This window comes from Ipomoea triloba, chromosome 8 (assembly GCF_003576645.1).
Source record: "Ipomoea triloba cultivar NCNSP0323 chromosome 8, ASM357664v1".
Taxonomy (NCBI): Eukaryota; Viridiplantae; Streptophyta; class Magnoliopsida; order Solanales; family Convolvulaceae; genus Ipomoea; species Ipomoea triloba.
In genome coordinates this window covers 19,351,401-19,370,179 of record NC_044923.1, presented here as the reverse complement: position 1 = coordinate 19,370,179, position 18,779 = coordinate 19,351,401, and the positions used below count along the sequence as shown (strand labels likewise).

Below are 18,779 nucleotides of genomic sequence, written 5' to 3'. Positions count from 1 at the left end.
CAGCTTGCGCTGCTTCCTTTTAGTTTTACCACTTTTCCCACCGTCCCACATCGGTGGGAAAAGTGGTAATGGAGCCTTGAGGCTCCTATTTAAGGAGCCTCAAGGCTCCATTTTTCTCTAATATCTTTGAGGGTTCGACACCCATCAAGTCCAAAGTTTATTTATTTTTATTAATTTATTAATTAAGGACGTTTTGGAAAAAATTATTTTTTCCTAAAATACCATATGCAAGTGTTGCTAAATGTAGCGTTTGTAAAAATTTATCAAATAATAAATTTGACGTTTTAACGACACTATATAAACAATGGTTTTTAACCGTTAACCGTTGTTTTTTCTAGAATAGACAACGGTTAAAAATTGTTGTCTTTGCGTGGGACTTACAACAACACCGACTTTAACAACACTTAATAATAGACAACGATTAAAACCCGTTGTCTTTGCGCGGGACTTACAACAACACCGGCTTCAACAACACTTAATAGACAACGATTAAAAACAATTGTCTTTTCTAGAAAATACAACGGTTAAAAACCGTTGTCTATGTACATGACTTTCAACAACACTCAATAGACAACGACTTTTAACTGTTGTCTTTGCGCGGGACTTACAACAACACCGGCTTCAACAGCAGAAATTTTACCTCATAGACAACGGTTAAAAACCGTTTTCTATGAGCATTTTTCTTGTAGTGAAAAGAAATATTATTTTCTTGAGGGTGAGAGTGATGGTACTAAATGATACATTTGGGAAACTATCTTATTATATGATACTCCATTTACTTATAATTACAATTGAAATGCTGTTATTACTTAACCTTATGGGTTCACTTATCATGGTGCTATAAAGTTAGGACTTTTTACATTTATTTCCTATTTATACTACCCGGTATAAACTATCCCTATTTACTCATCCTCTTTGATTTACATTTGTGCATAAACGTGTACTTAGCGGGTATTTGATAATTGTACAAGCATGACTGTGTGTAATGTCTGTGTGTGTGTGTGAACCTTTCTACATCTATACTTTAGTAACTGCTTGACTTACCTTCTATGATCCTATGTGGTATATGTTGTTTGTTGATGATAAAACTATCTATTTTCCAAATTTAGATATATATATGCATATTTACTTTATAGGGTTGATCAGTTTATACTTAGCATTTATACTAACGGGTTAGTTTTGTGTGTTTTAATAAACCCCTTTCAGGACTTGATGGTTGATTGCCGAACGCGCTTAGAAGGAGCTAGATAGTGTCGTTAAGCTCAAAATCACGCACCTTAAGTACAAAAATCACAAACCTTAAGAAGGAAAATCATGCACCTTACGTTTGACCCATATGGAAAATGGTCAAACACTATTAATCCTGAACGCTGATTTTGTTAAGATCAATGGTTCTCCTCTCACCGCACAATTGCACCTAAGCACCCCAACCGCATTTGAACCGTATTATATATATAGAGAGTAGAGTTCAGGTGTGGTCGCGCCTTAACGTGCGATCAATGTAGCCGCACCACTAGGTATACAAATATACACCATCCAATGTTAGAAAATGCACAACACAAATATGAACCGTTAGGTACGCATCACAAAAAACACACAACTAGGTATGCAAATATACACCAGGCAATGTTCGAAAATGCACAATTAGGGGCAGGTGAGTTATGGTGTTATTTTAGGTGTGTTGTGTTTTTTTCGTGTTTTGTGCATTTTCATTGTTGTGCATTTTCCTAACACCGACTTCACGGGAAGGCACGTCCGCATTTGAGCATATATATATATATATATATATATATATATATATATATATATATATACCTATTCAGGTGAGAACAACTTATTTTGAGATCAAAAGAGGTGTAATCTCAACCATCCAATATTAAGGATTTAAAGGCTTAGATTAAAGATTAGATTTAATTGTCCACGCCATATTGAGATCAAATAGGGGTAAATTAGAGTTTTTATTATTATTTTGTATTAATTAAGGTATGATTTTTATTTACAAAGTTAGCATTTGATGATCTTTTTAATTATGGAATGAGGGTGAGATTAAAGGAACGTGTATATCCAGTATTTTCAACATTGGCGGCATTTTTCTTAAGTAGAGTATTACGAAGGAACTTGTATTATTTGTGTTCGCCATGGCAGACATGGAGGTGATTTTGGAGCAAATTTTTTGAGAAACGTCACAGGAAAACGCAGAGAGCCCTTCTATGCAAGGTATGTACTGATTCCTCCTATCGTTGTGATCCGTAATGATTTGAAAATACCAAGCTCTGTAATTCAACGTGTTAAGATGCTGGAATATGGGTTGAATATCCTAAAAAATTTCAGACATGATGCCTGTTTTCGTTGTGTGACAACTAGGGGAATAGATGTGACGTTACCCGTAATTGTGTTTGACTACTCTATGGTATATAGTGAGGAATGTAGTTATTAATTTGAGTATTTTCGAACATGGCATTGTTTGAAGATTGGTATACTTTAATGTTATAAACATGGCTTGTGTTACCATGCATACATGTGCCTAATGCTCAAAGTCCAATTTGTTTTTTTTTTTAAAAATAATTTTTAAGCATTTGAATGTGGATATGATGGATTGGTTTCTTTGGCCTGAAAATTTGTGTGCGTTTATGTGACTTTTCACTATGTATTTGAGTACATATTTGTTGTGGATCTCAGCGCTGCACTATGCTTACTTCCCAGGGGGTCACCCACCGGACTATGCTTACTTCCGGACTATGCTTACTTCCAACCTGTGACCTCGGCTCTGATACCAATTGTGGATCTCAGCGTTGCACTATGCTGAGTTCTTTGGCTATCTGATTGCCATATCCTACTTAAAACCAATTGGTGATAGGTAGGTGGACATTAACCATTTAACCACATCCCTCCATGGTAAGCCACAGCGCCACGTCTCGAATCGAGCAGGGGCTGAACTCGGCCAACCTTGCCGACGCCCAACATTAATCTATTTGGATAATAAGTATGCAATTGAATAAAGTATAAGTGTTCACAGTATTTGCCTTCCTGTGTTTTAAGAAAAAGCGAAAGAAATTCCATGTGGGTGGGAAGAAAATGAGTGGAAAATATTACTTATATTTCAAGAGTATACATATGAAACCTATACTGATAATGTTGTAAATTAACCTAAAGCAAGAAACAATAAGAGGTTTTTATCTAATTGCTCGGTGCCTCAGCATGTGTACGGGAGAACTGAAGAATAAAATGTTGTCAATGTACTATGTATTTTTTTAAGCATTTATTTCTTTACAAAGTAGTATTCATTCCACTATGGGAGTGTTTGGGTTTTGATTCAGTTTTTATTAGTTAAATTGGTAGAAGTCTTCATCGTTGTACAAATATTCATTGTAAATGGAAAATACCAAGTTAAATATGGTGAATATGAGTGGAAAAGGGCGATAGGAAAATAGGTTGATTGTGTAGGAATGTTTTGCATATAGCAGAATGATAGTGTAGTGCGAAACGTAATATATGCCTAGTAAAGAATGTGAATTTGTGGGAATAGGGAGTTAATAAGTAAAGCATACCGTGGGTCCAATTGTGTCCCATCTTAGGGTTTAATGTGTGTCGTTTCAGTGAATTGTGCTTGACTACTGAAATATATGCGGCTGATATCGTACAACGAAATGAATGTGTTTTTTTATGGTGTTTTTTGCATGCAACAATGACATATTTTATGATTCACGAAGCTAAACGTATTGAACTATTGGTTGTTGTTGATTTTAATATTCCCCACATAGTTTGTTAAATTTCAGATGATTGTTTTGTTTATTTTTAAGTAGTTATAGAATGAGAAACAGTATGTGCCGTAATTAGATTAAATGTGTGTCAAAATTTGATGATTAATACACATATTAGTAGGGTCAAAATTTGATAACAACCAACGACCCAACCTAGTAGGCAACCTCTTAAACTTCAAATCAAGGAGGCCACCAAACCCAAGGGCAATAATATCCTTCCTCTGACGTGAGGTGAGATCCTCCATCGCATCTACGAAAAAGGAATGTGAAACCCGAACGGTAAAAGTAGGAAATGGTGCCAGCTGTTCTGCAGTTAACCCAACATCCGGAGCATCAGACGAACGATCCTGGGGAACCTCGTCCACACCAAAATTAGGATCATCAACGAAATCATCATCAGCGTTCTCATGGTGAGACGAACTCTCCACTAAGGTTGCCCCCCGATGCCTTTTTGCTGACAACAACAACCACACAAAATCAACGCTAGTCACACAAGGGAAAGACATGCGACACCCATGTGTCAAATAATAAATGAATAAAAAAAAAGAAGCGATATAAATATTTAATTTAATATAGCTAACAGTCAAAATTAACCAAATGATTAATTCTCTATGTCAAAAATAATTAATTCTAAGCTAACAGACTAATGTTTAGATATAAATATTTAATTTAAAAGTTGAAAAACATAAGGCAAACAATAAATAGTAAACAGTCACACATAATTGCCGCTCCGCGTCACACAAGTTTTCTAAACAAAGAAATGAATCCATCATATCCACATTCTTCTACTAAAAAAGTATAAAAAAAGAAAAACAAATAGACAAATTCCAACATGTAGACTGAACTAGCACACTGCCTACAACTATAAAAAGGAAAAACAAAAATAGAATACCACGAAAATTCTGAGGCACACAATAAATACTAAATAGTCAAACACAATTGCTGCACCCCGTCACACAAGTATTTTGAACAAAGAATCAACTAAACAAATAAACAAAAACAGATATTAAAACACCCTAACCGAACTAGAAATTAACTAATTGTGTTGCATCTCCAAATACTATTTTGTTCTCTTAAAAGAAGAAAAGAAACATCAAATTTACTGTAATAAAAAAGAATGCTACTTCTCACAACCATGATGAACATGGTTTTTAGCTTTATATATATGTATATGCCCATGAGATTTCAGAACGTGCATTTGTGCATGAGCTACTAGTCCGATCAGAAACAAAAATGTAGAAATAGATACAAAAAATAGTTTCAACTATTAATGTATGTTGATTTATACTGAAGGCCTGTTGTTTGTTTCTTTCCTATAGTCAGGTAGGAAAGAAATAGGTCATGATTTGGCAAACTACCTAAAACTAAAGAATTTAAAAAAAAACATAATAAATTGAAAATCCTAAGGCACACAATAAATACTGAATAGTCAAGCACAATTGCTGCACCCGTCACTCAAGTAATTTGAACAAAAGAATCGAATCTATCATATCCACAATGTTCAACTAAAAAAACTAGAAACAAATAAACAAATACAGAAATTATAACACCAAAACCAAACTAGCAACTGTTAAGTATAATAACAAAAACAAAAGGTAAAAAGACTCAAAAGAATCAAGGAAATCAAAACTAATTATTTATTAAAATGAATATAGGGATATCGTTTGACTTTGACCAGCGATAAACCAGTGAACAAAACTAAAGGATACTAAATAAACAAACGGACAAATTCCAACACCTAGGCATAACTAGCAAACTGTCTAAACATATAGAAACAAAAAAAAAAAAAAACCGNATTTGAACAAAAGAATCGAATCTATCATATCCACAATGTTCAACTAAAAAAACTAGAAACAAATAAACAAATACAGAAATTATAACACCAAAACCAAACTAGCAACTGTTAAGTATAATAACAAAAACAAAAGGTAAAAAGACTCAAAAGAATCAAGGAAATCAAAACTAATTATTTATTAAAATGAATATAGGGATATCGTTTGACTTTGACCAGCGATAAACCAGTGAACAAAACTAAAGGATACTAAATAAACAAACGGACAAATTCCAACACCTAGGCATAACTAGCAAACTGTCTAAACATATAGAAACAAAAAAAAAAAAAAACCGGGATAAAAAGAAAATCTTAAGTCACACAAAGAATACTAAATAGTCAAACACAAATACTGCACCCCATCACACAAGTATTTTGAACAAAAGAATCGAATCTATCATATACACAGTCATCAACTAAAAAAAGTAGAAAAAAAATAAACGAATACAGAAATTAAAACACTAAAACCAAACTAGCAAACTGTTAAGTATAATAACAAAAACAAAAGGTAAAAAGACTCAAAAAAATCAAGGAAATCAAAACTAATTATTTATTAAAATGAATATAGGGATATCGTTTGACTTTGACCTGCGATAAACCAGTAAGCTACCGCCCGTAATGAGAGATACGTCTCTCTCCCCCTCTCATTTTTGATACAATGAACACAAAAAATAAATGAACGAAACTAAAGTATACTAAATAAACAAATGGACAAATTCCAACACCTAGACATAACTAGAAAACTGCCTAAAACTATAGGAAAAAAAAAGAAAAAAAAACCGGAATGAAAATAAAATCATAAGTCACACAGAGAATACTAAATAGTCAAACACAATTGCTGCACCCCGTCACACAAGTTTTCTGAACAAAGAATCGAATCTATCATATCCACAATCTTCAACTAAAAAAATTGAAAACAAATAAACGAATCCAGAAATAAAAACATCCTAACCAAACTAGCAAACTGTTAAGTATACAACGAAAAACAAAAGGTAAAAATCAGTCAAAAAAATCAATGAAATCAAGAGTAAGTATTTATTTAAAGGAATTAAGGGATTTTTTTTTGAAAACTGAATTAAGGGATTTGTTTGACTTAAAACAGCGAAAAACCAGTAAGCTACTCTCTCCCCCTCTCATTTTTGTTACAATGAACACACAAATAAAGAAATAAAACTAAAGGATATAAAAATCTGCTGAAATTTTTTCAGAGAATTTTTTTTATTATTTATTCAATGTACTGTTTATGATTCTGATATATTCATAAGAAAATTGTAATCTTTAAACTCATTAATAGTTTTTCAAATAATAAAATTTTTAAATAAAGAGTTGTTGGCACACATAAAATTCAAGTAAACATATTGTTCTACAAAAATTGGCTAAATTTCATAACATTGCCTAAGATTATTGGAATACCAAATGACTAAAAATATTAAAAAAAAAACAGATACACACAACGAAATTTCAGTATGAGATGTTGGCACACATTAAATTCTCGTATACATATTGTCATAGAAAAATTGCCTAAAATTCTAAACATTGACTAAGATTATTGAAATACCAAATGGCTAAAATTTCACCGAATAATTAAAAAAAAATCAATGAAACCCTACAGCCTGTAGATATTCATAAAAAGCAGCAAAAAATACAAGAACAACCAAAACGAATTTAAAAAAAATGCAAAAAAAAAGAATAAAAAAAAGAAAACAAATTTTTGTTTTATATAAACAAAACCAGCTTCCGAATTAAACCCAAACCTAGAACGCCAGCTTTCGAATTTGTTTTGTGGAAAACCCTAAACCCTAAACCCTAAACCCAAACCCAACAAAAAAAACACATACACCGAATTTAAAAAAAAAAAATTTACCTGGAACGCCAGCTTCCGACGGCGGACCGGGAGGGCAACGTCGGCGACTCCCCTCACCAACTTCGGCCATTGATGTAGTCTCAGACTCCAACCCACAAACGATCTGCAACATGCAACGCCGGAAAAGAGATGGAAAACACCAGCCGCCGCGCCGCTCCCAAAACGCTGCCCTTGCAAACGCCTACAACCACCGCGCCTCTTCCAGAGTACCTACGCCGTATCACTATCCTCGCTCGTTGTCGTTAATCAGTGAATACAAAACGGCACTGAAATTAAGCTTTGGAATTTCTCTCGGACACCAGGACAATAAGAAGCGGAAGAGACCGAGAATTATAATAACCGTCCACTACCTAAATTAAAAGGTCTAATACTACCTAAATTAAATGGTATAATAATTTTACCAAAATTAAAACACTATAATAAAAAAGACACAAATAACCCCAACTTCCAAAACTAGCACCTCAACCAATAAAAAAAAAACCAAAAAATACATCAATCTTACACCATCCAATATTTTAATCCAACGATTACTATTTGACCTCATAGTACTATATATATATTAGTTCTCACCTGAATAGATTCCTATATATATATATATATATTTCAGGTAAGAATGGGTTGCACAGGTCGGAAAGAACTATGAACCACTCACAGCCGTCCACGTGTCCAGATCTAACAGATCAAAAATACTAATGTAAAAAAAATACAGTGACATTTTCATAAATAATTAAACATGGAAGTGCAAGTAAAATGTATTACAAGTGCAATAGATAATGTAAACTGAGTATCAATATTAAGTGCACCTAACGTTATCATTAGTTGTACAAAACGTTATCATCAGTTGCACCAAATGTAAGCATTAAATGCATCTATGTGAAAGACTTTATCATTAGGTGCACGAATGTTAAAAGGCAAATTACTTGCACTATTTAGTGAAAATAGTTCCACTTGTAACTGATTTAACTAGCACTTTTTACTTGCAAACTTGCACTGGTTACTTGTCTTTTTAACACATTTTACTTGCACAAAAGTTTGAGTTATTTACGAAAATGCCACCACATCATTTTTTAAAATTACATCTAATTCGATGAATCTAGACTCGTGGACGGCTGCGATTGGTTCTTAGTTCTTCCTGAGCATGCACACACACACACACACACACACACACACACACACACACATATATATATATATATATATATATATAGTAGAGTTCAGGTGTGGTCACACCTTCCCATGCGATCGGTATGGTATACAACACTAATGTTAGGAAAAAGCACAACACTAATATGCACCATTAGGTACACATCACAAAAAACACACCACTAGGTATGCAAATATATACCACATAGTGTTTAGAAATGCATTGTAAACACAAAAAATTCGAAATTGTATATATTCACAATATCGGGTTACAGTGTGTGTGTAATTCAAGTTGCAGGTACAAAATCTCTGTATAGTCCTCTGATTCTTCACTGACGTGTTCTACTGAAGTGCCTCCGGGTTTCAAGTGGCGTAGCCTCCGGGATTCAAATAGCGTAGCCTCCAGGATTCAACTGACGTAGCTTCCGGGATTCAAATGGCGTAGCTTTCCGGGATTCAAACGGCGTGGCCTTCCGGGATTCAAGGGCGTGATATTCAACTGGAACCGTCAAAGTACTTCAAGTCTTTAACTGCTTCAGAATGCCTTCAATGCCTTCAAAAGCTCTCAAGTCTTCAATCTTCAAGGTGTGTCTTAAATGTGAAATGAGGGGCTCTATTTATAGTGGAGTGTGCAACCAACTTCCCTCAACAAACTCCCTAATTAATTAATTAATTAATTAATTAAGGGAATGAACATCGCCATAATCAAGTCCAGGTTCAAAACTCTATCATCTAATTCAAATTCAAATTAATTATAATTATTAAATTCAAATATAATAAAATTATATTTAAATTATAATTATAATTATTATTAAATTCAAATATGAATTGGGCTCAGCCCATCAATTCAATTACCCAACATCCATTTAATTGGGCTAATTAAATTAATTGTCATGACCCAATTAATTAAATTGGTCCAATAATCAATCTCAACATGAGCCCAATAATAATTTAACCGGTCCATTTGTCGGTTCAAATTTTCCGTGTCTACAAATTGCCCCCTCGAGACTCGCTGGGACATGCTGCTTGATGTGCTTGGAGTGGGGAAGTCTCGAAAATTACCAAGGGATTTGACACGCCTTTAATCAATGGACCAAAATATGTATTAAATTTTAATTAGTCCATCTTAAACTATGGATTTAGAAAATGCAAGTCCATGCTCAAAATGTCCGAATTATCACATGCCCAACACATTTAAGGGCACCAAGCAAAGTGCATCCATAAGCCCAAACACCTTAATATTTCCTCTCTCCATGAGCCCAGCACCTTAATATTTCCTCTCTCCATGAGCCCAGAATTATCAAAGGATTGAACTAAGATTAGATTCCTGAATATTCCATCTTGATTCAGTTGATAATCCACGCTAACGTTAAACTGACTGCAAGTAGGAATAAGCCACTAAATAAAAAAAGTAATAAAAATCAGAGGTGCAATAACAACCAAACTCCTCTCCAACCCCTAATAACCGTGTAAAGCAATAACTGAATCATGATCCAAGCCTATCTCATGCAAAATTCCAGCCGCAAAAATTCAATCCTACTTGCAATAGGACTCAAGAACTGCAACCCAACTCTAACTATGACTCTTCCTGTGATACACTATAAATAGGGGTTTGAACACAACCCCATTCACAGCCATATCGTACAACAGAGCAGTGAGCAGTGAAGAGAAATCGTTCGCCGGCTTTAATCAGGTATATTATCTGTTCTTGCCTTTTATTATCATTATTATTTTTTTGTCTTTCCCATACGCATCTTCATTTACAAAATGAGAAGAGCATTCAAGAAACAACAAGAAATCAAGAAGCCATGGAGTTTACAAACCCAATAAAGAAAAGCAACCGAAAATCTGCCCGGGTAGGACAATCACCGGAGCGTGGTATCACTGATACTGCCGAAGAGTGAGTTTCTACCTGGGGTACATAGACTTCGTTGCTGACGGAGCCTTTCATCTGGGACCGCCAACGTCTTCTTCCTCTGCTGTCAAATTGCTACAACGAAGAACAACGGGAAGTCTACCGAGTAGAACAACCACCGGAGCGCGGTATCATTGATGCCGCCCGAGAGTGGGTTTCTACTCGGAGTAGACGGATTTCCGTTGTGGATGGAGTTCCTCATCGGACTGCTCAACTGCCAACAGCCAACGCTGCCTCCTCGTCAACAGCACGCTGTCTCAAAGTCGCCGGAGTTGTTTGTCATCTGTTGGAGGCCATCGGAATCTGCTGTGCCTTACTGGTTCCACAAGAATTATTTTCTCCGCCGTTGAAGTCATTGGAGCTCTTCGCCATCTATCGCCAAAACTGGGCAACATCATGTGCAGAGAAACCTTGAACAAAGAATCTGGAATAGAGAAGATTGTTCAAAAAGCACTGGATTCGATGCTTCCTGATTCCAGTGAAACTGCATTCCTTGAGTCTGTCTCGCAGATAATGGACCACATATCCAAAAACTGTACCCATGGACTTAAGATGACTTTTGGCTTTATGGAGAAAAGACTTGAGCTGAACATTGCAATTTCCAATATGGCCTTCACAGCCCCACGTGGTTTTCATTGGGAATAGCATGCAATGCCTATCATCATATATTACATACATGTATACTGTATATCACATATGTTCCAACTTTCTTTATTTCATTTTATTTTGTTTTTTTTTCCTTTATATTTCGTTATTATTTTTTTTATGTTGTTTTCCCATTTTTTTTTGCTTTGTTTTTTTTTTTGTTTCTTTCGTTTCTTCCCTTTTTTTAATTTTGTTTTCACGTTTTTTTTTCTTGTTTTGATCCCTAGTTTTTTTTGCTTTTCCCTTTTCACTTTCTTTTTCTGTTTTTTTCCCTTTCGTTTTTTTTTTATCTTTTGTGTTTTGCTTTTTCTTTTGTTTTTTTTTTTTTTACTTTCATAACTCTAAATAACAACAAAGTTAATTATTACTATTATATTATACCTTCGATCATAATAATAATAATAATAATAATAATAATAATAATAATAATAATAATAATAACAACTTTGTTAATAATGATGAAAATAATAATAATAACCTTAATCATTATCATCATTATTTTTTGCAGTAATTTTTCTCAATTTTGACATAATCTCAACGCGGCTCAAAGATGGTGCAATTTCAAGACCAATGATTCGAAGGACAAAGGAAATTGGTGATATCAAGCACCAAGAGCGACCACAAAGTCACATTGGCCGTCAATCAACCCCTTGCATCCCCTTCACCGCCAAAGCTCACGGTGTCGTATCACGAACGCAATTGGACTCCTGAGTATAACATTCCACCATCCAAAGTGTGGACTTTGCAACCGGGATTGAAACACGAACCTTCCACGGACATCCTTCCCACGCTGGGGAATCGCATAATTGATGATGAGGTCAAGTGGGGTAACGACATCGATTTTAGAGGCGAATTCATTTACAGCCCAGGATACTGGGAATGGGCTGAAGATGTACTTAACCTCTTCAGAAAACCTCTAAGGGAAGGCATGATATATGATGCCGTGTTAGCGTCATTATTCACATATGACCGCAACGTTGACATTGTCCAAGATTTTTGCGAAGCGTGGTGCCCACGAACCAACACATTAATTACCTCCTCCGGCGAGATGTCCATATCGCTGCGAGATTTGTACATGCTTGGAGGGTTGCCATTGCTTGGGGATATCTACGATGAGCGCATCCCAAACGCCTTGGACTTGAACAAGGGTTCATACACATGCTGTGCGCACTTATTCGAGGCGTTTTTCCATTTGACTCAACAAGAAAATCACACCACTTTTATTCAAGCATCCCGATGGATCGACTTCTGGTGCAGGAAAACCCGAAGATATCCAGCTCCTCCGCCTCGAAAAGAGAATAAGAAATCTCGACCAAAGGCTGCTCACAACCCAAGCGGGATCCTTGAAACTGCTCTTAGATGGTCGCACGTGAGTGAAGCACCCTTCGTCGAACTAAGCATCCCCCCAAATCTTGAACAAGAAGTCTACTTAGCAGCATTTCTAGCGTGTTGGCTCTGTACGTTCGCACTACCGGGTAACCCAACGGCAACCATTCGCCCTGAGACTTTTAATATGGCGTGCAAAATGGCGAAAGGGATTAAGGTATGCCTCGCACCTCCAGTCCTTGCCAGCATCTACTATGGGTTAAACTCGATTTCAGAGTCTTTCTCTCCTGGTCAAATCGGCACCCCCTTCCCCATCCATTATGTATATGGATGGCTAGCAGCTTACTTCAATACTCACTTCAAGACCCCTAGCCTCATGTTGTTGTCTCTAAAGATGGTCACTTCTTCCGGAGAAGGCGGTGCTAAGCATTACGACAGAATTGATGCTCGTAAGAGGATTTTTAAGGGCGAACACGCGTCTTGGCTTTGCACGTCTCGTCAAAATGGTAGAGACTTCTTTTTCTGTGATGACAAGAGAGGGGGTAAAGATAATTTTGAATATTTCATATGTTTGCGCCCTGGTTTTCTTGTTTTACGCCAAGGACGCCAATGTAAGGCCGAGCCTTATGTACCCCATCGCTTCAGTCGTCAGTTTGGATTCGAGCCTTATGTACCCCATCGCTTCAGTCGTCAGTTTGGATTCTACCCTTATGTACCCCATCGCTTCAGTCGTCAGTTTGGATTCTACCAAGCATCTGCCCCCGGTTTGTTACTGACGGATGACCGCGACGTCACACTTGCTAAAGGGTTTCAACTCCATCGCCAGTATGAGCACTTCAACTCTATGTCTAGGGCCACATTTCCCATGATCCCGACTTTTCCAAAGAAACATGTGTCAGACACCTACAAAGCCTGGTTGGTTGATGTGCATGCAAATCTCCTTGAGACTCGCGTCAAAGACATAGTCATTAATGGTGACCCAAACGTAACCGTTAGAGAGGGAATAACTCAAGAACAAAGGGATCAACTGGATACTTTGAGAAAAGGCAAAGCACCAGTACAGGATGCCCCCCACGATCAAGTACCAGAACATGCAACCCAAAAGAGGAGGGAGGAGCAAGTGAGGCACCGAAGCTCAGACGAGGATGTTGATAGTGATCGCAATTTTAAACGAAACAGAAGACCGTCGAACGAGGTTAGGAAACTTTCCTAAACTTTTCCCTTTTACCATGATTCAAAATCTTAGCCTTATTGATATATGTATTCCTTTTATAGGGTTCTGCTGAGTTACATGTCAGTAATGACGCCCGGTCGTCGAATCAACATTCTTCTATAGGCGAGGTGGAACATAGCGACAGTTCTGAATCCCTTAATCAAGTGGCAGCATCTCAGCAATCACCATTGCCCACAAACCCACCTCACAAAGGACCACGACCGGAACCGTCTCATGTCTCTATTCTTCCTAGTGCAGATTCCTTCATGTCAAAGTATATGGCCATGATCGCAGGTATTTGGAATGAAATCTGCGAGAAGCTAAAGGAAACTCCAGCTGAAAGTGTTTCTTCTTTCAAAGGAAGTGTTGAGAGACAAATCCAACTTATGAAACATAACGCGGTAGACCTGTCATCATTAGAGAACAAGGTGGATGTTTTCTTTAAAAAGGCTGAGTATTATGATAAGATACGGTCCCAGCACTCAGAAGCGATGCCAGTTGAAACTCAAGTTGCGGAGTTATGTTCGGCGCAAAGTGCTCTTAAGGATGCTCAACAAAAGCTCTCTAAAACTCAAGCCCTTCTATCGGAGAAGCAAAAGATCCTTGAGGATTCTGACGGGCAAGTGACCCTCCTAGAAGAAGCTATAAAGGAAGCAGAGAAAACCACAAAGGAGGCTGAGAAAACCATAAAGGATTCAAGGGACGAGTTGACAAGGATCCATGATGAAAGGGCAAAGCTCCAAGAACTTGTGACTGAGGCTCAAGAACTGCACGACACATCACAAGAGGTTGTGACTTCTGCCGAAGAAACAGTGAAACGCATTCAGGAGACTCCTATGTTGACAAGTGAAGATGAAGATAAGCTTTCCTTAGCGGAGAAAGATCTAGAAGCAGACAAAGCAGATTTGATGAATTTTCGAATAGTGTAGATCTTTGATGTTTAGGTGTCATACTCCTTTAGTTTATGCTGTTTTATTTCGACTTTGTATGATTTTTTTTCTTCTTTTGAAACGAGACTTTGACGTGAGTTGAACTCATTATTTTCCCCTTTTTCACGAGACTTGCAAACAATTTTCTCTGATCACAAGTGCAAAAAAATGAGCTTGAATAAACCCCAAATGAGTCACTTTGAAACCAACTAACGAGAGAATCTACTTTAAATCATAACATACAATGAAATGACTAAACTTCAATGAATCTAAGTTGTTTCGAACGGACTTGACATAAAAGGATTTATTTTAATTATGACTGAACTTAGAAGAGAAAGTGTTTCTAAGCTGCCTACGTACTCCTGCGAAGGAGATCAAGTCAAACGTAGTTCAAATGATTTTTTTTTAATAAGTAAAGCCGTTCACAGTTTTAACTCATGCGGGCCAGGAGCGTCTATGACTTGTGTTGATACCCTAAGTTTAAGGGTAGTAGAGCTTTAGGAATCTCCCATTGATTGGACCAACCTTCAAACCATCTTCACTAACCAACTTGTAAGCCCCACCGGTGTATACTTCTTGAACCACATAGGGACCATCCCATTTTGGAGTGAACTGGTGGCCGGTTTTCCTTGTCACAATGATTGGTCTTCGAACAGCTAGTACCTTGTCACCAATTTGAAAGGAACGGGTCCTCACCCTTCTGTTAAAGGTTCTTGACATACGAGCTTGATAGAGGCAAGACTGCTTCCTAACTCAGCCAAGCGTAACTTGGCATTATCCTCATCAGTGAGATCCTCTTATATGGCCAACCTTAAAGAAGGTATTTGGCGCTCTAGAGGCAAGACTGCTTCCACGCCATACACCAAAGAATATGGAGTGCTCTGAGTAGGTGTGCGGTATGTGGTTCTATATGCCCATAACGCTTCTTCCATTCTGTCATGCCAATCACGTTTCGATTTTGAGACCACTTTTTTCAATAGATTGCATAGGGTCTTGTTAAAAGCTTCCGCAAGTCCATTCGCAGCTTGCAGATCCTGTCCATTAATTTATTGTCAAAGGGTTTCCCATTATCAGTCAAGATATATCGTGGGATGCCGAACCGATAGATGATATGAACACGGAGGAAGTCTGCCACATTTTCCTTCTTTACTTCTTTTAATGCCACGGCTTCTGCCCACTTTGAAAAGTAGTCGGTGGTGGCCAATATATATGTATGCCCTGCAGATGACTTGGGCGTAATTGGGCCAACCACATCAAGTCCCCAAGCATCAAACGGCCAAGATGCGACTGTTGGGTGTAGAGGTTCTGGTGGTTGATGGATAAAGTTTGCATGAACTTGACAAGCTTGGCACCTTCGAGCATAATCTATGCAATCCTTTACCATTGTAGGCCAATAGTAACCCATTCGTTTAATGTGGAAATGCAACTTAGGGCCGGACTGATGTGCACCACACACCCCAGAATGAGCTTCTTGCATGGCTTTTAATGCCTCTTCTTCTCCTAGACATCGGAGCCAGACTCCATCAAATGAACGACGATACATCGTCTCATTATAGTATATGAAGCGAGGAGCTCGGCGCTTTATATCCACCCTTTTGCGAGGATCTTCTGGTAACTTCCCATCAGTGAAGTAGTCAATCAACGGCTGCCTCCAGTCATCTTGGCCAATGTCGTAAACGGAAGCAGTAGGGAGTTCAACAGTTTCATCGACTGAGCCATCTTCGTTGAAGATAGGTGGAACTACCCACTTTTGACATACTTGTACTCGAGCGGTAGGATGAGCAATAGTTGAAGCCAATGCGGCTAAGGCGTCAGCTTGCTTGTTCTCTTTCCTTGGTACATGTTCAATCGTGACATCCCCCAACCATTGTATGAGTATCTTTGCGTAGTTGTTATATGGGACTAACTCTGCTTTCCTCACTTCGTACAGATCCATCACTTGCTTGACGACCAACTTTGAATCTTCATAGATGTTAATTCTTAGCTGTTTCATGTCAACTGCTATCTCCAGTCCCAGTATCAATGCTTGATACTCAGCAACATTGTTTGAACATGGCTCTGTCAAGGTGAATGAATATGGCAACACTTCACCTTCCGGGGTGATGAACACAACTCCAGCTCCTGCCCCTCCTCTATGCGCAGCTCCATCAAAATACATCTTCCATGGGGGTAGGACTTCGATGATAAGCACATCCTCATCAGGTAGGTCATCAGATAATTCCCATTCAGCCGGTATTGGGTGATCTGCTAAGAAATCGGCTAAAGCTTGCCCCTTGAGAGACTTTTGTGGCACATAGACGATTTCAAACTGTTGAAACAATAAATACCACCTTGCCAGGCGGTCAGAGAGAACGACCTTTGCCATAACAAACTTTACCGGGTTCGCTTTCGACACTAGTTGAATGATGTGAGCTTCAAAGTAGTGCTTAAGCTTTTTAATGGCGAACACGAGTGCCAAACATAGCTTCTCAATTGGAGAGTATTTTAATTCATTTGGGGTCATCATTCTACTGAGATAGTAGAGGGCATTCTCTTTCCCGTTGTCATTTTCCTGAGCAAGCAGGGCACCCACAGAGCTTTCTTGGGCAGAGATATAAAGGATCAGTGGGCGACCGTGAATAGGAGCGGTCAACACGGGCGGCTTCATCAAGTATGACTTGATACTTTCAAACGCATTCTTGCACGCCTCGTCCCATACGAACGGGATGCCCTTCTTCATTAGCCGACTGAAGGGTTGACATCTTCCTGCCAGGTTTGATATGAACCTTCGGATGTATGCTAACTTCCCTTGTAAGCTCTTAAGTGTTGGTCCCAAGGGGATGGGGTACAAGTCTAGAGGGGGGGGTGAATAGACTTGTATAAGATTTTGCAAATCTTTTCGACCTCTCGTGTGTATTAAACTTAGGATGTTTAGGTTTGATACCTCACGAGGTGAAGACAAAGTTTTATGCGCAGCGGAAATGTTATCCCCTTTTAGTTAGCACGAGTTTAAGTTAGTTCGAGAAGTGCGTTTATATGCAGTGCAATCGAGAGGTTAGCGAGAGATAAAAGCAGTAAGTAAATGCAAGAGAGATTTTTAAGTGGTTCGGCCAACCCGCCTACGTCCACTCTTCTTCCAGAAACTCCCTGGAAGGATTGCACTAAAAACTTCCCTTTTTAGTACAATATCGAGCGCTTGAGCTTTGATCACGAAGCCCGCCTTAAGCCTCAGGTTTTTCGCCCCGCTTCTTGTTACTCCACCTCTCGAGCACTTGACCTTTGATCACCAAGCCCGCGTCAAGCCTCAGGATCTTCACAAGACAGCTCCCGGGTTACTCCACCTCTCCAAGGTCTTTCTCCCCGCTTCCAGCTACTCCACCTCTCGAGCACTTGACCTTTGATCACCAAGCCCGCGTCAAGCCTCAGGTTTCTTTCACTCGGACAGCTGCCAGGTTACTCCACCTCTCTTGCTTAATCCAAAGCAAGGTGTTTTTTGGTTGTCACAGTTGAATGTAACAGGCTCCAATCTGACCACAAGCTATCGTTGAATCAACTTCGATGTAGAGCAGCTTCGGTCACCTTCTAGATGTGTAACAGTTTAAGCTTTGTAACTCTCTTAAACACTAAGATGTGTTTTCTCGCTGTTTTGAATATCTGGATGATATTCCAAATTTAAGTACTTGCACTTGAACGTTTTAGACGGACACCTCTTAAGAATTTTTCGAACCCCTTTTTTTTGTGTCTTCACATCCTTTTATATGAGAGTAGAGGAATAATTCCGTTGGAGGGAAAATTATTCCGTTTGAAATTTGTTTCCCATGCTGATCATGGGTCTTGCATATTTTCAGCATATTTTATGGAGTGGTGATCTTGTAACTTGAACCTCTTTGTCTTGTAGTGAATATTCCATAGTTCACTTTCTTGAGTCCATGCTCCACTTTCGTCTTTTGGTAAAAGTTACTCTTTTTATATTCCCATTATTCCTTGTTTGTAGGGAATCAGATCACTTCAGCATTGGTGCACCTTTTGACCGTTTGGGGTGGAAATCTGACGTGTCATCCATTTCCGCCCATTTTGAAATCTTCACGTTCGGCACCTCTTCATTATTCTATTCATCTCCATGATATTCTTCTTCTCCAAACTTTAAGTATGCTTCCTGACCGTCATTCAGCT

At 38.0% G+C, this 18,779-nt stretch overlaps 1 protein-coding gene across 1 annotated transcript; it reads right to left on the bottom strand.

Annotated features, from left to right (window-relative positions):
- Positions 1-15,600: 15,600 nt before the first annotated feature.
- Positions 15,601-17,346, bottom strand: LOC116027084. Its single transcript, XM_031268510.1, has one exon. The coding sequence runs from the start codon at positions 17,344-17,346 to the stop codon at positions 15,601-15,603; it is 1,746 nt and encodes a 581-aa protein (XP_031124370.1).
- Between the last annotated feature and the right edge of the window lie 1,433 nt (positions 17,347-18,779).

What these genes read in the sequence shown, in the direction of transcription:
- LOC116027084 (XM_031268510.1), bottom strand. Translation starts at nt 17,346, where the DNA reads ATGAAGAAGGGCATCCCGTTCGTATGGGACGAGGCGTGCAAGAATGCG.